Source organism: Carettochelys insculpta, chromosome 4 (genome assembly GCF_033958435.1).
Source record: "Carettochelys insculpta isolate YL-2023 chromosome 4, ASM3395843v1, whole genome shotgun sequence".
In the NCBI taxonomy this organism is placed as follows: Eukaryota; Metazoa; Chordata; order Testudines; family Carettochelyidae; genus Carettochelys; species Carettochelys insculpta.
Window position 1 is genome coordinate 113,965,289 of NC_134140.1, and position 21,585 is coordinate 113,986,873.

The 21,585-nt window shown below is 44.6% G+C and overlaps 2 protein-coding genes and 1 long non-coding RNA gene across 5 annotated transcripts in view; 2 read left to right on the plus strand and 1 right to left on the minus strand.

Moving 5' to 3' along the window:
- Positions 1 to 628: 628 nt before the first annotated feature.
- On the plus strand, positions 629 to 3,502 carry H2AZ1 (H2A.Z variant histone 1). 2 transcript variants are annotated; one of them, XM_074993523.1, is made up of 5 exons: positions 629 to 813; positions 1,309 to 1,386; positions 1,860 to 1,973; positions 2,803 to 2,932; positions 3,089 to 3,502. In XM_074993523.1, exons 1-5 carry the CDS (start codon positions 811 to 813, stop codon positions 3,148 to 3,150), a joined length of 387 nt encoding a protein of 128 aa, XP_074849624.1. In that variant the 5' UTR covers positions 629 to 810; the 3' UTR covers positions 3,151 to 3,502. The 2 variants fall into 2 exon arrangements, with proteins under 2 accessions (XP_074849624.1, XP_074849625.1); XM_074993524.1 differs by lacking the exon at positions 1,309 to 1,386.
- Positions 1,996 to 6,273, minus strand: LOC142012765 (uncharacterized). The gene is made up of 3 exons (XR_012645459.1): positions 6,143 to 6,273; positions 5,109 to 5,228; positions 1,996 to 2,585 (listed from the first exon to the last, which is right to left on the minus strand). It is a non-coding gene; the product is annotated as an uncharacterized LOC142012765 (long non-coding RNA).
- Positions 6,274 to 6,646: 373 nt separating this feature from the next.
- DNAJB14 (DnaJ heat shock protein family (Hsp40) member B14) overlaps positions 6,647 to 21,585 on the plus strand; it is a 40,603-nt gene continuing 25,664 nt past the window's right edge. Inside the window, exons 1-2 of one of the 2 annotated variants that reach the window (XM_074993521.1) lie at positions 6,647 to 6,929; positions 12,133 to 12,307. In XM_074993521.1, coding sequence (XP_074849622.1) covers positions 6,797 to 6,929; positions 12,133 to 12,307 — 308 coding nt within the window. In that variant the 5' untranslated portion in view covers positions 6,647 to 6,796. The remainder of the gene's footprint in view (positions 6,930 to 12,132; positions 12,308 to 21,585) is intronic. The other variant, XM_074993522.1, reaches the window with a different exon arrangement.

The window sequence follows — 21,585 nt, forward strand, 5'->3', positions numbered from 1 at the left end:
ATTAACAAGTTGGGAAACAAACCCTGTTGTGTAGTGAAGAAAGGTACCATGGCCAACTCTTGCAGTAGGTGGCATCTTCCTTGAAGTCCTAACACTTGGACTAAAGAACATCTCACTGGCGTTTATTAAAGCCTGTTTCTAGTTGCTCTGTTGTGGCACAGCAACCTGAGCCATGCCCTGAAAGCCCTCAAGCTCCAGGGAACATGTCGTTCCCCCTCCCTAAGCGTTCGATGTGCTTGATTTTGGAAGCCAGACCTGGGCTGTATGGGGACGGCTCAGCGACTTTGCGAACGCTGCGCCAACAGACAGCCTTGGAGCCGAGCTGAGCCCCGGGGACGGCCGGGTAGCTGCAGGCAGATATGAGGAACAAGCTCGCGCTCCCCCCCCCACGGCCGCGGCAGTGCCAAAACGAGCCGCTAGGGTCCGCGCGCTCAGCACACCCCTCCTCCAACCAAAGGCGGTGACGTCACTTTAAATATGGACGAAGTCCTGATTGAGGACAGAATCAGTAGGCTGCCCGCGCCTGTCAGTCACTTGATCTCTCCAGCCCCATCCCCTAGCTGGTGTATGATTGGTCCCAGCGCCCCAGGGACGGCCCCTCCCCACTCAGTAGATTGGCTAGCTGTAGGAGCCGGGTTCTCAGATGCGGGCACGTTCGGTGGTTATAAAGCGCTCGCGCAAGGCGGGAGCAGGCGTAGTTTGAATCGCGGCGGGTGCGGGGCTAGGGTCGGCGTAGCTCGGTCTAGTCTGTGTGGATAGAACGCGCGCTTTCCCTTGCTGCCTGCTTGTGGAGCTGCGACACCGCACATAATGGTGAGGAACCCGCGGGAACGGGGTCGGCGGGGAGAATGGGGCTGCGGCTACACCGCCTTGTGGCGGTAATGGCAGAAGCTGAGGTGAACAAGCCGTAGTGTTTGGCGGAGGGTAGAAGCGCGCGCAGGAAAGGAGTTAACAAGTGGGTCGGGGTGGTTGGACGAATAGGAGGTGCTACTGGTAAAGCTGCTGCTGGCGGCGGCGGCGGGGGGGGGGGTGGAGGGGAAAAAAAGGCAGCAGCGCACGCGCATTTTTGCAGCTGCTTTGGCATGCTTTGGCGCATGCGTTCGAGAAGCGGCTGCTGCCTGCGACTGTGGAGGAACAAACTGCGCAGGTGGGGGGTGGCGCATGCGTTGGGTGGGCGAATGGCGCGTCTGCCTCTGATGCCCAGAGCGGCGCGCGCCGCGTCCTTTCGCTTCTTACGTTCTGTATGGGGTGTCACGGAGCACGCTGCGCTTGTTGCATGTGCTGCTGCTCACGGTCTCTTTGCCTTAGGCTGGCGGGAAGGCTGGGAAAGATTCCGGAAAAACCAAGACAAAGGCGGTGTCCCGCTCCCAGAGAGCTGGTCTGCAGGTGAGGACTGGGCGAGCTGTTTGCTTATAGTCCGTTCGCCCCGGTTTAGGAGGGGTTTGCCCGAGGGCTCTTCAGAGTTATGGTGGCCTATGCCTTTTATGTCAAGTCTTAAATTATTTGGCTTTTTTACAGTTTAGCCGCCCGAGGTCTTTCCCTAGAAGATATGGGTTGCAAGAGATCTTAAGACGTCATGTCATCCAGCCCCCTGCTCAAAGCATCACACAGGCGATTACTGGCATAGCTCTGGCCTGTTAGTCTCAGGTGGTGTGAAGCTGTCACGGGAAGCATACTCAAACTGCTAGTTTACATGTGCCCTATTGAGTATGAGCTTTCTGAGGGAAGCGAGGGGCTGGGTTTTTGTTTTGTGAAGTTGTTTCCTGTCTGGCTGTTGTACAGAATCAATAGGGGTAAGGATTGTGGTCTTATGGACACTCTTACCCTATGGATGCCCTGTTTATTCTGATCTCTTGCAGTTCCCTGTTGGCCGCATCCACCGACACTTGAAATCCAGGACTACCAGTCATGGGCGTGTGGGAGCCACAGCTGCTGTATACAGTGCTGCTATCCTGGAGTACCTGACAGCTGAGGTAAAAGTTGTCCAATGGGAAAATGTGGAGGACTGCTGGTACTGCATAATGGCCAGAGCTGTGTGAATTCTGTAATTCTTTAATAATTGGAATATACTGTAGAATTGTGCTCCAGAACTTTTGCTGTAGTCTTATCTGAGTTTGTAAAAATGTACACTGATGTCTGAGGTCTAGTCTTAAAAAAAAATTTGGGTCAAGACAGCTGTCTTGGTCAAAGGTGTGAAGAAAATCAACACCCTTGAAGTGTCATTAAGACAACAATATCTGGTGTTGATAATACTGGGTCAGTGAAAGGTCTTCTGTTGATCAAGCTGCTGGTTCTCCCAGGAGGCTGACTACCTATACCAACAGCAGGGTTCTCACATCAGCTTAGTTGATGTCTACACTTGAAATGTTGCGGTGACAGCACTATAACTATGCTGCTGTAACACTTTAAATGTCTGAGACCTTATTCACAGACATGAAACTGGTTGTAAGATGTATGCTGCTCTAGTCATATCACATGGTTAGGCATGGGACTCTGACTGCAGTTGTGGGGCCTGCCACTGTTTTCCCCAAGATGCTGCAGAACTCTCCATTTTTGTTGCAGGATAGAGTGTCTTCAGTTTTGAGCTATAGGGAGGAGAAATGAAAATGAGGAATATCCTGCAATGCCACCAGTTAACACTTAAGCAGAGCTAAATGGTGTATTCCATAGAACTTCCCTACACAAGGCCGTGGTAACCCTTCATGTAGTTCTAGCCTACACTACCTGCTAGATACTGTTTCAGAGAGTCATTACCTGTTGCAGCCTGTAATGGGTAGGGACTGAAAGAGCTTTTGTATGCAGGTTCTGGAGCTGGCAGGAAATGCATCCAAAGACTTAAAAGTGAAGCGCATCACTCCCCGTCACTTGCAGCTTGCAATAAGAGGAGATGAAGAATTGGACTCTCTCATTAAGGCAACAATTGCTGGTGGTGGTATGTAATTCCAGCTCCTAGCTCTTCAAACTAAACTTAACCATTGTGTTTTTTATGAAATCCATTATACATGATTACAGTTCCTCCTGGGTTTTGAATGACCCAGGGGGATACACTTCAGCCTTGCCTTAATTATGTTTTTGGTTTTTTCCTTAGGTGTAATACCACATATTCACAAATCTCTTATTGGAAAGAAAGGACAACAGAAAACTGTCTAAAGGACACCAGTATTCCTTGTTATCTCAGGACTTTAAGACTTAAAGTTGTCCAGTGTTGGTGATTCCAGTGGACTGTATCTGTGAAACACAATTTTGCCTTTTGTAACTTTAGCTTCTCAAAGCTTACTGAGCATTCTAACAAACCAAATTTCTGTACTGAAGTCTTAACCATATTTAAGTGTTACCATGGCTTCAAAGAAGCTGTTGTATCTGTAAGGGTTTTTGATTGAGCTGACTGTTTTTAGATCTGTTTGATTTTAATGTGAAGCAGAAGTTAAAGGAAATGTTTGGTTTTGTACAGACTCTTCAGCCACTAGAGTGGAAATATTCAATAAATGTTGTATCAATACTAGTTTCTCTGTGTGCGTTGGCATTGCTAAACTTTGAAGAGAGCTCTTTTCCCAAAGGCAACTCTTAAGATCTATTGGACACTACTTAACCATAGAAATGTTACCCTACTATGACAGACTGTAAATTACTTCTTCAATTGCCAAACTTTGATTCAAGCAAATTGTTCAGTGTAAAATCATTTTGCCCCAGTTCCGATGGTACTTACTAACACCCTCATGATTTGTAACCTTAATCAGGCAACACTGATCCTATATGCTTGAAGCTTGATGAAGGCAGGAGGGATATAATAGTCTGTGTTCAAGGTACTTCTGTTCACTAGCTTGTATTTTATAGCCTTTGGTGCTGCTCATACAAAGAGGCTTGTCCTAGACTGCTACAGCTAAGTAAAGATTACTAATTCTTGCTCTCTCCCTTTGCAGAGTTTAAACATGAATTTGTAGGCAAACATTCATCATCTAACAAATGGTCAGTCTACAATGTTGTACCAGCAGTAGTGCTACACTAGTGCACTGACCTTCATAGGCCATTGAGCTTGTTTAATTATATGCTACTTAGTGGAAGTAGTGTTAAGATAGGGCAGGCCTACCCTACATGGGAAGATGGACATGAAAATTGCTTACCTTAATTCAATTATGTAGCTAAAGTCAATGTATAGTAAACTTTGATATCTGGCATCCACAGGACTAGGAGATACTCAGAATATTTGATTATCTGGTAAATTGGGAGTATTCATGTTGGAGGGGTAATAGGAGAGGCTCCTTCTGTCTGCACTCAAATGCAGCAAGGAGGGATGCAAGGCAGCACTTGAGAGGGCTGGTCCCCTCTTCCAGGAGGCAGGATGTTGCACACTTTCTCTGCACAAATCCCAGCCCTGATGCTACTTCCCTACTTAGGGAGGCTGACAAGAGGCAGTGTTCCTGTCAACTCACCTTATCCTAATGGTGGAGGAGAGTACCCTGTATACTTGATTTAGTGTCAGCAGTGGGCATGCTAAATGAAACAGGACCATGGGCAGGGTTCATCTTATCCGTACTATAACAGAGGCTGTAGGGGTACCTGGCAGAAACTCCAGATTCTACAGCTTCATAGTAGACACCTTAATGGGCTGCATGAAATGTACTACCTTGCTACAGAGTGTTTTATATTTCTGTTAATGAAAGCTTGAATACTGCCTCCAGTACACAGCCTTTGGCTGTTCAGGATTTTTAATCTGTCTTTAAAATTCAGGATTATGGCTTAATGCCCTTCAAGCTTTCCTCCTACTTACCTATCCAATGACTTCACTGCAAAGGTGTGATTAGAGGGGAAATTAAGTCTAGGTGAGCCACCAGTTCTAACTGAAGGTTTCAAAGCTATGGTCAGTTTCCTCATTTGACATGAAGCTGAACCCCTATCAAGTGTCTTTTGAATTTAGTGTAATTTGTGAGGGTAAAGGGGGTGGCTGCCAATTAAGCAAATGTCCTGTAGTTAATAGCCCCAAAGTGTCACCTGAGCATGCTTGTAGAGGTGAAAATGAAGTACTGAATAAAGAAACCTTGCACTAAATCATGCTTGCCTATATTGCTACTATACATGGAATTAGAGCAGGTTTAAATAGCATGACTCACTGTAGATGCAGCCTTGCAAGTGAAGGACGCATGTCGGAGAGGAAATTTTGCAGCAGCACTAGAACACAAATAGCATTCAGCAGAGAAGCAATTTCCTGCGACTCAGCAGGTCACTGGAGCCTATAAAATAAAGATTCTGCTCTGAGGATAATCTGTCGCTCTAACTGCACAGCCTGTAACACTTTCTAGTGGCTACCCTATAGTATAGCTTCAATAAATTTGTGAATGGACCTAAATAAACTACACCTAGGTACCATTTAAAAATGGTGGCACCAACACTTGTAAACTGAAGTCTTGACCCTGTAACAAGCTTGTAGTGTCAACTGAATATCTCCCTCCTTACCAGAAATAGCTAAATTGCAGTTTTAAAGAATGACATGCACACACCTTATCTAAAAGTGAGGAGGGGAAAAACCAGAATGGTCTTCAACAAAGAAATAATTTGTGCTGGGTGTTAAGAAAAACAGCAGAAATTAACAGCCTAAGGAGGCTGAAAGGTTTTTGTAATGTTGCCTTCATGTGAGAATTGATCAATCCAGGGCATTCTGTAGCTTACATCTCAAAGAGCTAAAAAGGACTTTGCGAGGTTATTACATTCAGTCCCCTCCCCTCTTAGCAGGACCAAGCAGCATCCCTGACAGTTTTTTTTTCTCTTCCCTAAATATCTATTTGCCTCCTCCATGATCAAACTCACAAGCCTGGGTTTAGCAGCCCAATGCTCAAACCACTCAGCTAGCCTTCCCCACATGAAGACCGAAGTACAGTCCTCCAAAAGTTTTCAGGAGAGTGACAATAGCCCAGGACTGAAGCTTTCCCCTGGCTGGGGCTTTTGCTGCAGTTTCAGGCAAGGAAGAGCAAACTTCTTAGGTAAGGCTCCATCCTTTGTCCCTGCAACTAGCAGCACCCTCCCCAACCTCTCTAACGTAATCCAAACTGCTGGAAATTTTGATTATGTTCCTCTAAAAAACCCCTTTCAGCACGTATAAGAAAACAATGTAAAAACTCAAGTGGTAAATAAATGTGAATTCACATACATTAGAACAGTTACATTTCAACATTATTAATAAGAGGCAGAATTGAGTCCGAGACCTAGAAGCTGATCACGTTGTGCCCGGTTACAAAATTTCACGCTCCCCTCCGTGGCCTGCACGCACCCCAGTTTAGGGGATATTTGCCAAGGAGGGGGGTAAAAGTTACAGCAAAGGCGAACCCTGTCTCCTTGCACTGCCAGCTCAGCCTGAAGTTGCTGCCCCGCCAGAGGACGCTGTAAGAGCCTTCCACCTAGATTAGAGGCACCTATTCCGGTCTCTCGCCTGCCGCCTTCCCGGTGGGGCGGCCCGTGTGATTCTCTGGGTGTCCATGCGGCGGGAGCTGTCCGGGCGGGGAAGCGTTCGGGGGTCGTGCGTCGGCGCCGAGGACGGCCCCCGGGTACGGGCTAGCTAAGCCGAGGCGCCGGCGGCGCAGTGCGCACGCTCACTGCGGCCGCGCAGTTTGGCCCAAGAGCGGCTGGCTGCTCGGCTCCGCGCGCTGGTGTTGCCGTAGCGGCTGGGAGGACGCGCCGCGCTGCGCCGCGCCGGGATGGCTCGTGCGGAGTAGCCGGAGCTCGAGGACCCCACCCCCGCTCCGCTCTGGCTTCGGGCCCCTTCTCTCTGCGCTGTGGCGGGCGGAGGCGGCGCAAGGAGAAGCCCATGGAGGGGAACCGGGATGAGGCGGAGAAATGCATCGAGATCGCCCGGGAGGCCCTGGAGGCCGCCAACCGCGACCGGGCGCTGCGCTTCCTCCACAAGGCCCAGAAGCTCTACCCGACCGAAACCGCCCGAGGTGAGGCCCCGACCCCTGCCTGGCTGGCCTCCTCCCTTGGGCCGCCACTCCCCGTCTCCTGCTGCCACCCCGGCTTGCCAGTGGGCCGGAGGGGAGGCCTGCCCGAGCTGAGCCCCACTCCCCGCCAGCTTCCCTGCTTGGGAAGGCCCAAGTCGTTGGGGAGAGGCCAGACTAGCTTTCCTCGGCCTGCCTAACCTCTTAGGCTCCGTCCCACCTGGCTTCCCGTCCTCTAGGGTTGTCAAACACACTAGCCCCCCCCCCCCCCCCCGCCGGGTTAGCGCGTGACCACTGGTCAGGGAGATCCTGAGTCGCCTTCAACCATGGGGCTGTGCCCCATGAACACTGGTGAGCCCAGCATGTCAGTGGGCTTTGTGGCTGTGCAGTCTCTCACTTCAGACGTCAGGTGATGTGTACAGAGAGTGGCACATGAGCTAGCAGGTGATGGGCGTATACATATGCGGGCTACTGGAAGGCCACAAAAAGTGAGCTAGTTCAGCTATATTCAGACTACTCTGGCAGTAGACCCGTGTCAAAGAAACAAAATGATTGGTAGTGTAACTGTTGGGAGATTGGCTTTTTATGTATTAAAAAAAAAAGACAAGACATTCTGTGGCACCATATAGACTATCAGATATTTTGGAGCATAAGCTTTTGTGGGCAAAGACCCACTTCGTCAGATGCATGGGTGGTGGGGGGTTCAGAGGAGGCTGTAAAGAGCTGGGTCTCAGTAAAAGGGACAGCCAGAGCTCACAAGGTCTATTCAGTCAGGGTGCATGTGGCCAATAATGGCCACATTGTCGGCCACATGCACCCTGGCTGAATAGACCTTGTGAGCTCTGGCTGTCCCTTTTACGAGACCCCCTCTTTAAATCCTCCTCTGAAACCTTCCCACCCATGCATCTGACAAAGTGGGTCTTTGCCCACAAAAGTTTATGCTCCAAAATATCTGATAGTGTAGACGGTGCCACAGGACTTCTTGTTGTCTTTGAAGATACAGACTAACTCTGACACTTGTCATGGTGGGGTGTGGGGGAAAAAAAAAGACAGGAGCTGGGAAGAGAATCCTTTGGCTGGAATCAGAATTGGAAGTTAGTTGTGGAGAAGCACAAGTTCAGCTTTACTCTACTGTAGTGAGTCATTGATCTTATTTCACTCAAGTTGTCAGAGAATGTGTCTACACAGCAGCTAGACATGGCCTCTGCCAGCCACTGGTGTCTTGTTGATGTGTAGACATACCTAAAAGGCTTGAGGAGCTAGCTGAAATTCAGAGAAGTGCTTTGCTAAAACAATTAGAAGGAACACCACTTCGGTTTAGTATGTTCTGTTATTGAAATAACATGCATGGGTTATTGTTCGCGCTTTTAGCTGCTAACATGGCTAAAGTGGGGCAAACTGTTTTGGGATGTCACTGTGTTTTACAGTAGGATTCGCTGCACAAGTACAAGTTGCTCTACTCCCTTGTGAACTGAGTCTATAGTAGTGATCTTCATGGGTAGCTAAAACTCCAGTATAAACAATGCCATAGTGTCAAACAAGGCAACAAAGTCCAGTAATACTTAGGAAAATGGGACAACTCACACTTACAGAATTGTTCAGTGTTTTTCACAGAATATTAGAACTGGATGGAACTTCAAAAGGTCATCAAGTCAAGTCCCCTGCCCTCATTGCAGGAAAAGCACCAAATGTATCATCCCGGATAAATATTTGTCCAACCCTGTACTTAAATAAGTCTAGTGATGCAGATTCTATAACTCCTAGGAGGCAATTTATTGCAGTACCTAACCACCCTGACAGTTAGGAACTCTTTCTGATGTCCAACCTAAACTTCCCTTTGGCCACTTACACACTGAAATTTTAAAAAGCATTAGAATTTTTCCACGGTTTCTTTAGGGGAAATAATAGCATGGTTTCAAATTTCATTATCGCAAGGGTCACTTCCTGTCTTAGGGTCCTCTGGTCATGGTGTGCCAAACGTTTATTGTAAATGTTAGGTTATGCAATAATTTGTTGAGTTTGCTGACTCCCTTTAAATTCCCTTTTTTCTTTAAGACGTAAGGAAGATTCATTTTATTCTGCTTACTGAAATGAAGATTTTACAAAATTAAATACTGCAGTATAGAGTATGTCAAAGTTAAATCATTCTGTAGGACAGTGGTTCTCAAACTTTTTGGCCCATGGCCCACTGCGTTCAATGCAGACTTGTCTTGGGATCACCAGCCAATCACTCAGGATGACAAAATTCCTTTGTTTATCTCTAAATATCTTAAATATTAAATTATTCATGTTATGCTATTCTTGCTATAACATAAGGAGGGGTACAGAACTGGTAAGAAAGGAAATATTAATTAAAATCAAAATAATAAAGCAGATTAAGCACTTTAACTTTTAATGTTAGTTTACCAAAATTTGTTTTAAATTAACTAAAATATTAATTTATGCTCAAAACAAAACATTGTATTTCTGGGTGTGGGGGCGGGGAAACCTATTTTAGGTCAGGGCCACTGATCCATAGACAAATCAGTTGGGGAGCCACACAAGCAGACACCCCCCCCCCCCCCCCAAAAAAAAGACGACAACCCTTACTGATGTGGCCCCCAACTGAAATACCTTAGTGTGCCTCAGAGCTGCATGCTGGAAGTGTTGTCCGCCACTCTGCTCAGGCACCCCACTACTTGGTGGGAGAAGCACTTGGCAGTGGCGGCGGCCCTGGTGAGTTGCTGGCGTTGAGTTATAGTGGCGAGGGGGTTGGAGGTGCTTGGCTTTAGGGGAAGGGTCAGGCACTGGGTTATAGTGGAGAGCTGGGGGTGCCTGGTTCTGGAGGCAAGGAGGGGGATTGGGTTAGAGTGGGGTTTGTGGTTGCCTGGTTTGGGAGAAGGAAGGCATTGAGTTAGGGCAGAGGGGACCCTGTTCTAATGACTCTTGGCTCCTATCACCCCCTGGGGGCAGCCTCGCATAGTGGGCTGGGAACCAGGAGCCCAGGGTTCTGCCTCCACCCTCAATCTAGTGGAGGGAGGCTGGGAGCCAGGACTTCTGGGTTTTATCACCCCATCTCCATCACAGAGGGGGTGGCAATATACCCTAGTGGTTAGAGCATGCGGCTGGGAGCCAGGACTCTTGGGTTCCGTTCCCCCCACCAAAGTGGGGTGCGTCCAGTGGTGGGGTTGGAGGGAGGCTGGGAAACGGGACTCTTGGGTTCTACATCACCCCCCCGAGGGTAGCCATTTCTGTGCCATGAAGTTACATAGTTCTTTTTTGAACTCTGTTGTAGTTTTGTCCTTCATAATGTCTTCTGGCAAAATGCTCCACAGGTTGACTGTGCATTGTGTGAAGAAATACTTTGTTTTCTTTTTTTTTTTTTAAATCTGTGGCCTATTTAATTTGATTGGGTGATCTCCTAGTTCATAGGATACAAGGAATAAATTACTACGTCCATCATGATTTTATAGACCTCTATAACATTCCCCCATTAGTCATCTCTTGTCCAAGATAAAAAGTCCCAGTCTTATTAATCTCTCCTCAGAAGGAATCTGTTCCTTACCCCTAATCACTTTTGTTGCCCTTTTCTGTACCTTTACCAATTCCAATATACAGTAGAATCCAGAGATACATACACTGCACTTGACTTGCGTGTATCTCGGGTTAATGTGAGTTTGAATGACAGAGAGCTGGTGCCTGGGCCTGGGCTGCCTGGTGCCAGCTTCCCACCACTCAGAGGAGCAGGGAAACTGACCTGTCGGTAGCAGCACCGAGATCCTGACTCTTGGCTGCCACCTCTAACAGTAGTGAGGAAACCACTCCTGTCAGGGGTGACAAGTCAGTTTTCCCTGGTTTCCCCACTCCTGTCAGTGCTGCAGCGCTGGTCAGTTTCCCAGCTCCCCAGAGTGGTGGGCAGCCTGGAGCCAGGCACCAGCTTCCCACTACCCTGAGTCATGTTAAATCAAGATATGTGCAACTTGAGTGCATGTATCTCAGGGTTCTACTGCTCTACAAAAAATGAATGGGAACTTTTTCTTTAGGACCTTAAAAAACTTTGTGGTAGTGATAGTTTATGAAACTTAATATCGATCTGTCATCTGCCATTTTGTTCTGAAGAGTGACTTTTCAATAGCTCTGGCCTTTAAGTCCAGCCCCTTAAATTAGTATGATGTTGCTCCCCATCTGTTTGTAGAATAAACACCCACTTAGTACGTGAAGCCAAAATTGGAACAAGTTCCAGCACATCTTTCATTGCATCTTAAAAATTGGCAAATTAGAGCTCTGCTGGGGTTTAAAAAGGAGAGACTCATACTGGGCCACCAGTATCCTTATGCCCTACCACCAGTGGCAAGGGTTTAACCCTGGAGGCAGATGTAATGTAGATTCTGGGTCATCCAGGTCTTCAGTACTTGGAATTTGATTTGGGAGTTAGTGCAGAGCATTGAGTTGCCAAACTGTTAATGTTGGCGCATCCCAGGTTAGAAACAAACAATAGTGGTTTTGGTAATTAACAAGTTTGGGACTGTCGTAGGTATACAAATTGTGGTATAGTCCACTTCTGTCTTTGCATGAGGTGCAGCCAAAAAAGAAACTCAAATATTTCTTTGGTGGATTTTATTTTCTAATGGATAGCTGACCCTAAAGTCTGATTTACTGAGGGACATTCTCCACCTATTGATATACTTGCTTTCCACTACCACTTTTTCTCAGTAAAACTTCCCCTGAGTGATGTATCAAAATGATTGATTGCTAATTCAAACAGTGTTGTTAAAAGTAAAAGCAGTCCAGTCGCACTTTAAAGGCTAACAAAATAATTTATTAGGTGATGAGTTTTCGTGGGACAGACCCACTTCTTCAGATCATAGCCATACCAGAACAGACTCAATATTTAAGGCACAGAGAAGCAAAAATAGTAATTAAAGTTGACAAATCAGAAAAATATTATCATGGTGAGCAAATCAGAGAGTAGAAGGGTGGGGGGAGTCAAGAATTAGATGAAGCCAAGTATGCATAAGAGTCCCTATAATGACCTAGAAAATTCCCATTTTATTTAATATCTAATTTTGTCTAATATTCCATTTTATCTAATATCTTTATCTAATTCTTGACTCCTGCCCCCCTTCTGCCCCTTACTTCCACATAATGAAAAAGTTTGAGCCCTGCCCTGATAGCTCTCTCCCATCTGCAATGTGCATTATGATATTACAGATATGTTACCTCTTTACAGTTTTGTTGGAAGCAATTATGAAGAATGGAAGTGCTGCTGGGAGTACTCCATACTGCCAAAAGCCAGCAAAAAGCAATGATCAAAGCAAGCCCACTTGTGCAAAGGACAGCAATGCATCTGCTGCAGGCGAAAGTGGGAAAGGCTACACCAAAGATCAAGTGGAAGGAGTACTCAGGTATCAACTTACATAAACACATCACCTCTTGCATCATATGCATGTGGATATTATTCTCTTATGCTTTCAGGTTAAAAAACAAATCTAAAGAAGCATCTCTTATATGAGGGGTGAGCACAGTGAAGAGCAGGCCCCTAAGGGGAGTAAAATTTCATAAGGGGGGTTGCAGCACGATCAGCTGTGGGGTCTCAGGCTCATTCGTCTCATTAAAAAGTTGAAATCTGTGACTGTTTTTATGTGTATGTATTCACATTTGTACACCCATTAATTCAGTTTTTACATTCTGCTGACTTATTTTCTTACATGTGCTGAAAAGGTTTTTTTTAATATGAACATAACCAAAATTTCCATCTGTTTGGATTACGTTAGACAAGTTGGGAGAGCTCTGCTAAATGCAGGTATGTAAAGTGGGGGCTCGAGGTAAAAAGTTTGCTCACCCATGTCCTAGATCTAGCTCATCTTTGGAGCGGAGATGCTGGTCCTGAATAAGAACTTTTTTTTTTTAAGAACACAGATTGTGACATATATTCACTTTTGGTGAGAGTGCTGTGCCTGTCTACATTGCAGAGATCCCTACATGTTTTTAAAAAAAATCCTGCATAGTTACTGAGAGGCTGTCATGGCAAAATGGCAGTGATTCCCAAAGTCCTGTTGTAAAACCTACAAGGGCAGTGTTTCTATCTTAGATATTTATAAGGTGTATAAAAGTGAGACTAAAAGTCTTGGGGTTAGAACTGTGAGGAAAATTAACACTAAAATTTTTAAAACAATCGCACTATGCACATGGGTTTTTGATTATTTTAAATATTAAAATTAGCTCCTTATTGGAAGGCTCTATATCTTTGGAACCTCTTGACTAAATGATACGGTTTTTCTCCAAGAATTATGTCCTTGCTCCGGTTGTGACAAGTCAAACAACTTTCACTATTAGTGTGTATTGTAGAGCATTTGGAAAATTAAAAAAGTTCAGTGTCTTGGCACTACCATTGTCCTGGAAGAATTTAATTAAATGGTCCCAAATTCACACCACAAATTTCAGTTCTTTCCACTGTTGTAGCATGCCTTCAAGACAATCTGCCTATGCAAGTGGATTTTTAAAGCACTTTGATTATTACAATCCTCTCCTTTCTGTGGGAGCTGTATATGGGGAAACACTTGACTAAAAACTCCATTTGGACTACTAATTCTACTGCTGAGCTTACTATAGTGCAGTAGTACGATAGCGGAAAAGTAGTGTCACCACCAGTTAAGGACGCAACTTGATTTTCATTCTGTAGAGATGAAAAAAGTCTACAAAAAATTCTGTCTTCTAGATTAAATTGTAATTTTAAAATGTTTCTGGGCAGCCTGAGCAATGCTCAACTTTTTTCGGCACCTTTATGGCAACTTGTAAGAGGGAGAAATTATCGTAGTTTTAAAAAGAGCCGTGTGACAAAATTTCTAAAGTCATGCATTTCATTGGGATCTCTCTTCCCCAGGAAAGCACTTTGAGGGATGAAATCAATGGTCTTGTTGCTTTCGGTGTACCTTTTGATTTGTGGGGATTGGATAAATTATCTTAGAACAGGCATGTCAAACATGCAGCTCGATTGATTTTTTTTTTTTTCAGCCCACAGTACATGTTTATAAAGAAACTAAGTGAGGCCCAGCCAGTTATGTTGTTTAACCTAGATGACGAACTTGACTGTGAAGGAGCCAGAGATTGTGACAGTGAGAACTGAATGCTGCTAAACCCGCCAGGCAGCCTCGCTCCCCCTTCTGGCCCCAAGGCATGTATCGAGGAGGCAGAGCTGCATGAGAGCAGGGCTCTGCGCAGCTGGGGCCAGGCACAGCACCAGCACCACCACGAGAGGACCAAAGCTACATCCAGTGGACGGTGTGGCAAGAGGTTCTGCCAGGGGGACCTTCTGGGGGGCCCCCAACCCTCCTGTCCTCTGCCCTTCCCTGCCCTGACTAGCAAATGGTCAGGGCCTGGCTGTGCCTTGGCCCCGGCAAACCCCTTCTCACCCCCTGTCTGCATGAAGTCTCCTACACATCTCAGAGTGCTCCTCTGTCCCTCCGACATGCACCCACCTCTGGCCACCCCAGGGTTTTCACACCAAGGGGCTTTGTGTGAAATTCCCCTGGGGAGCCTGACCAAGCCAAGGAAGGGCCAATGGCAGGAGGCTCAGAAATTAACACTTCCTCTGGCTTAGCTCGCCTTGCCTGACAGAGCACCTAGGAGCCCAGGCCTAGAACAAGTTCTTCTTGGGCAGGGGTTAGCAACCAAAATAGCAAGAAGAGCCATTTTTTTTCTAATTTGGTAAAAAAAAAAAACCTCAGTCCTTCAAGAGCAGCAGCGCATGTGAATACAAGACAGTGCTTAATAAATAACATCAAACCATACTTTTTGTAACCCCTGTTTTAAGAACAGCGCGCACACAATGATTCGTAATATGATACATGTTTAGTGCAGGACATTCACAAACTTCTTACATTCTGTTTCCTCACACTACATGTTTGTTTGTACCTCTGACTTTTGCTCCTGAACCTTCTCTCTCTGGAGGACACTAGGGGGAGTTATCCAACATTTTGATATCACCTCTCATTTGCTATTTAAATATGAGTTGTTCATTTTGGGGCTTTTAAATGTTCATCCTTTATCGAAAATAATCAGGAGGGGGTTTTGTTTTTTTAATTTGCAATTAAAGTGTAGAGAGCCACAAAAGTCCTTAAAGGGCCACCGGTGGCAGAGCCCTGCCCTTGGGCTAGCTACTGCACAAAACGCAGTAAAAAAGGCAATCTTTGTGATTGACAAACTGGCCCTCTAGGCAGCTTTCTTAAACATAATCTGGGTTAACAAAAAGTTTCAACCTTGCCATGCTTGCTCAGATGCATACATGTATCAGCCAATATTTTGTTTAAATCTGTTCCTAAAGATCAGTTCATAAATCCATGTTTAATGACTTGTTGAGGTAAAAATTTAATAATGTAGCTTTAAGGGTGCTGGTGGCATTGTGTGCCTTCAACAGCGTCAAGTTCAGTACAACTCAGACTTTTGACAAGGAAATACAGAGTTAACGTATATGCCTTCTGATCACAAAACTAGTTGATGTGGCAAGAATATGGCCACTGAAATTCATTGTTGGTAGAAAACAAAGTAATGCACACTGGATAATGTAGTCCCAACTACACATACAAAATTATGGAGTCTAAATTAACTACTACTGTTCAATACAGAGATCTTAGAGTTATGCAAGCATGTCAGACGTGTGGGCCGCATGCAGCCAGATCAAATTTTAAAACAATAAAATTTATATTAAGTATTAAATTCTCAATTACTATTATTTTTATATTATAGTCAAACAAGACCTGAAAAAATTATAAAATAGACCTAAACAATAATCTATAAGAAATAATTATGACTTTCCAATAGAAGTATATTTTCTTTGGCCCTGAAAGCTATCAATTTTCATTTGTGTGGCCCTCAGTAGGCTTTGTATTTAAAAGCTCCTTTTTACTTTCTAAGACAGGCTTGTCACAGAATACACATAGTAAGCAAGACATATAATAGAACTTCAGAGTTGTGAACACCAAATTTACAAACCACAACTCTCATCTGGAATTGGAAGTATGCAATCAGAAAAATACAGTATAGTACTGGTGAACGCAAGCTACTGAAAAAACAAAAGGAAACGTTTTAAAAGTTATGAGGCAAGGAAATTTTTCTTGTTTCATTTAAATTAAGATGGTTAAATTAACCTTTTTCTTCATAGTAAAATTTCAAAGTTGTATTAAATCTATCTTCAGTTATGAACTTTTGGGGGAAAAAAATTACATTCTATTTAGGGTTGTGAACTTCTCAGAATTATGAATGGCCTCCATTCCTGGCATATTCATAACTCTGATGTGCAGCTGTGCTGAGAAAGCTGCCCAGGGCAAGATTTGAATTCAATGTATATGGATTCTGCAGAATTCAGTGGCCACAGCGTGTCACTTTAGCTATGTCTGCACAAGAGCAATCTGTTGACAGAAGTTACTGTGGGAAGATATCTTCCAACAAAACTTCTTTGGACAGATTGTGGCCAGACTGCAAAGCAGATTGAAAGAGGAATCTGCTCTGTCAACAGAGCAGCTGGCCTGCTCGGTCACTCTGTCAACACAGCAGACACAGCTGCTGGTGTCCTGGAAGCCCTGTCAGTCAACAGAAGGTACCCTGGTAGGTCCGGACTGGATTTCTGTCAACAGAGGCGTTCTGTCTCATGGGGGAGCACCAGAACACTGTTGCCAAAAGAGCTTCATTCTGTCGATTTACTACTGACAGAGCCTTGGGGATGTGGACGGTCCCCAGGTTGTCAACAAAACTCTCTAGTGTAGACACAGTCACCCATTAGTAATAGCGATATGATGTTCTGTGCAGATGTGTTCTCGGTAAGAACTGCATCATACAATCCCACTCATAAATATTTCCAGCTCTCCCTTCAAACTGATTCATGTGTTAGTGGCCATAATTCTTACTGGAGGGCCGTAGCAGAGCCTTTTTCATCTGATGGTTAGAAACCTTCTAATTTCCAGATTGCCATTTGTTCATAGCTAGTTTATACAAATTTGTCTTGTACCAGCATTGTCCTTTAGCTTAAATGACCATTTACCCTCTTTCCTCATTCCTAGATGTATTTATAAACCACAATTGTTTGGACCCTGTCTTAGCCTTCTTTTGGCTAAATTAAGCAGTCCAAGCTCTAACAATCTCCTATCATAAGATACCTCCTCTATTCCTGTGATCTTGCTTGGTAGCACTTCTCTTCATAAGTTCCAATTTTCATTTTTCTGTATTGAATATGGTATGAAGAACTGTACATAGTACTCCAAAAGAACTCTTATCAGTGCCATGTACAATGACATTAATATTTCTCTATCTGTACTGGAAATGCCTTGCTTGGTGCATCCTAGGACTGCATTTGCTTTTTTGAAGCCACATCATAGTGGTGGCTTATTGCTGTGGTCAACCCACACACTCAGGTCTGTCGTCTTGAATGCTTTCTTCCAGCTGATGAGCCCTCCATCTTTTAACATAAATTCTTATCATTAACCCCTAAAAGCATGATCTTACACTTTGTACTACTGAATTTCAGGCCATTTCTGTTATCCTACACAGTCATCCAGATACTCCTGTACAGTATGCAGAGCCTCCTCCTTATTGACAGTACCGCCCAATTTTGTATCATCAGCAAATTTCAATAGCACTCTCCTACTTTTTATGACAAGGTTATTATTAAAAATATTGAATATGATTGGTCCTACAACTGATTCTTGAAGAACTCCACTAATAAACTTCTTCAACTCTGAGAGCTGCCTTTCAGCAAAACCAAGTGCCTTCTATCCATTAGCCAGTTCCATATCTGCCTTACAGTTGTGCTAATCCCCATGTTTTCTAATTTAACTATTGATTTCCCATGCAGTACCATGTCAAATGTTTTAGTGAAGTCCAAGTGTGTTTGATCTATTGATTACCCAAATCTTAAAATAATCAGTTATTTTTTTCAAAGAAGGAAATCGGGCGAGTCTGGCACAATCTACCCTTTGGTGAACCCATGTTGCATTGCATCCTTCTTCCTGTTTACCTCCATTAATTTAATTATTTTTCCTTCATAATTTGTTCCAGAGTTGTTCTTGATTACTACTGAGATTAGACTAACACATCTGTAATTGCCTATATCCCTTTTGACCCCTTTTTTAAGTACAGGTATGAGGTTAGTTATTCTACAGTCAAACAGTATTATCCCCAGATAGACAGAGATATTAAAAGTAAATCCTTACTGCTGGATTAACAATTTGAGTTACTTAGACATGGTAGATATGAGTAAAGGGTAGGGAACTATTGTATGAATAAAGACTAGACTAATATGCTGAAGTATTTTATATATTTTATGTTGAAGTAGTTTTGATAGAATTGTTTTAATGGTATTAATAGAATAGTTTTACATATAAATTCGTGAATGAATTCCTTAATCAGGTTTTTCACATTTTTCTGTTTTGTAAGACAAATCCTCAAATTGTAACATGTTCTCAATTTTGTTAGTTTTGCATGAATGTGACTATGCAATTAAGTGTTCCGACTTCTTAAAATACTTATTTGAAGAATAGCTTCTTTCTGATGTCCCTGAAGCATTTGGACATTTTTTGATAATCTAATGAATGCTGAGAGAAAACGTTTAGGATCTGGCTATAGAGACGGTATAGTTTTTCATACACGGTTTTGTTTGTTTTCATTGGCACTAGCAAGCCTCTAGTGTGGAGAGAGCTTGCCTATGAGGTTTCTGTTGTGGAACATTCTGCATTAGAATTTCTGACATGATCAGACTATCCTAAAATTTCTTGTTATAACCATAGGTTTAAGATATGCAGTGGAGACAATTCTGGAGCAGAAAAACTCAACAGATTTACTCTGTTGTTTTTCATCAGTGTTGCTCTAGTATTGTTGATAGATACAAATATAAACAAGTACCAAGGTGCTGGTTCTTTAATTTCTTCCATATGCACAAGGGACATGGCTCACCAACAAGCTACAGTAGCACTTCTATAGAGCATTGCATTATCGTGCAAACAAGTTGCTCAATGGGGAGAAGTGTAAGATGCAATACCTTTCCGTTGATTGCATAAGTGCTGATTGATATGCTATGAATAGTAAAAAAGTTTAAAAGAAAACTACTTATTCAGCACAAAAGTTTGAAAACTTGCATACTGAGGAGTACTTCTCCAGTGGACTGTAATGTATTTGAAAATAAGGTTTTTGTTTGTTTAAAAATTAGCTTTCCTAATAATAGTGATTATCTTGCCTGACCTTTTGCTTCCTTGATCAGCCTTCCCCTGTGTGACTCATAGGGGGAGGGCCTGAGAGAGGCCAGCAGGCTTAAAAGCCAGAGGCGGGAGCGAAGCGGACAGGGAGCTGCAGACAGGGGAGTTTTACGAGGGAGTTTGGCAGAAGGGAGGCCTACGATGGTCAGGAAGACCTGCAACACCTGTGCCACCACTACTGCTGTCTCCTCCACCTGTGCCTGTAGCCAGACAGACTGCCTGACCATGGATGCCTCTACCCAGACCCTGGTGTGGCCTTGCAAGGACTGTGCGTTGAAAGTCCCAGTTACAGATATCCAGGCTGGGGGGACCGTTCAGTGTGATAGGTGCCTGCTGGTGGAATCTCTCAGGCAGCGGGTGGGAGAGTTACAGGAGGAGGTGTCCGGGTTGAGGAGTATCCGAATCCATGAGCAGTTCCTAGATAGTATTCATCTGGGGTCTGCTGAGGTGACTGTCCCAGTGTACAGGAAGGCTGATAAACCACTGGTGGAGAAAGAGGTAGACCAGGGTGGGCACTGGCAGCTTGGTTACTTCTGGCAGCAGGCAGTGTTCCACCCCTGCACAGAACCCTCCCACTGTGGTACTGGGAAACCGTTATGCTGTACTTCCTACAGGAGATGAGTTGCCCAGTACAGAAGAGGAGAAGCCTCGTACCCCCGAGGCTGAGAAGTCTCCTGCCACCACTGCAGGAAGGAAACGCAGAGTAGTGGTGGTCGGAGACTCTCTTTTGAGGGGGACGGAGGCACCCATCTGTCGCCCTGACATTTCGTCTTGGGAGGTATGCTGCCTGCCTGGGGCCCATATCCGAGATGTTACAGAAGCATTGTCGAGGATTGTCCGGCCCTCAGACTACTATCCCATGCTTCTCATCCATGTGGGCACTAATGATACTGTGAGGTGTAATGCTGAGCAGGTCAAGAGTGACTACAGGGCTCTGGGGGCACGGGTGAAGGGGTTTGGGGCACAGGTGGTATTCTCTTCAATCCTTCTTGTTGCGGGTAGGGGCCCAGGCAGAGACAGGTGCATCCTAGAGGTGAATGCCTGGCTGCGTGGATGGTGTCGCCGGGAAGGCTTCGGTTTCTTCAACCACGGGATGCTATTTCAGGAAGGACTGCTAGGCAGAGATGGTGTTCACCTTTTGAGGAGGGGAAAGACCATATTTGGACACAGACTTGCTAACCTGGTGAGGAGGGCTTTAAACTAGGTTTGCCGGGGACAGGGGAGCAAAGCCCGCAGGTAAGTGGAGAACATGGAAACCTGGGAGATGGGTCGGAAGTAGGAGGGAGCATGGGCAACAATGTCAGAGTAAAAAGAGGGCCAGGAAGAAACTGGGGGGAAAGTTCAAATCAATATCTAACATGCCTATATACCAATGCAAGAAGTATGGGTAATAAGCAGGAAGAACTGGAAGTGCTAATAAATAAATACAACTATGATATCATTGGCATCACAGAAACTTGTTTGGAATGTTGGTATTGAAGGCTACAGCCTGGTTAGGAAAGATAGACAGGGAAAAAAGCGGGGAGGTGTTGCCTTATATATAAAAAATGTACACACTTGGACTGAGGTGGAGATGGACATGTTGAGAGTCTGTGGGTTAGTTTAAGAGGGGTAAAAAACAAGGGTGATGTCCTGTTATGAGTCTACTACAGGCCACCTAACCAGGTGGAAGAGGTGGATGATGCTTTTTTTAAACAGCTAACAAAATCATCCAGAGCCCAGGATTTGGTGGTGATGGGAGACTTTAACTATCCAGATATATGCTGGGACACTAATACAGCGGGGCACAGACTATCCAATAAGTTCTTAGACTGCATTGGAGACAATTTTTTATTCCAAAAAGTTGAAAAAGCCACCAGGGGAGAAACTGTTCTGGATTTGATTTAACAAATAAGGAGGACTTGGTCGAGAATTTGAGTGTGGGAGGCTGCTTGGGTGAAAGTGATCATGAAATCATAGAATTCACAATTCTAAGGACTGGTAGGAGGGAAAACAGCAAAATAGAGATGATGGATTTCAGGAAGGCAGATTTTGGTAAACTCAGAGAGCTGGTAGGTAAGATCCCATGGGAGGAAAAACTGAGGGGAAAAACAACTGAGGAGAGTTGGCAGTTTTTCAAAGAGACATTATTAAGGGCCCAAAAACAAGCTATTCCCCTATGTAGGAAAGATAGTAAATATGGGCAAAGACCACCTTGGCTTAACAAGGAGATCCTGCATGATCTCAAACTAAAAAAGGAATGCTATAAAAAATGGAAACTAGGACAAATGACAAAGAATGAACATAGGCAAATAACACAGGAATGCAGGAGTAAAATTAGAAAGGCTAAGGCACAAAATGAGCTCCAACTAGCTACAGGCATAAAGGGTAACAAGAAGGCCTTTTACAAATATATTAGAAACAAGAGGAAGACCAAGGACTGGGTAGGGCCATTGCTCAGT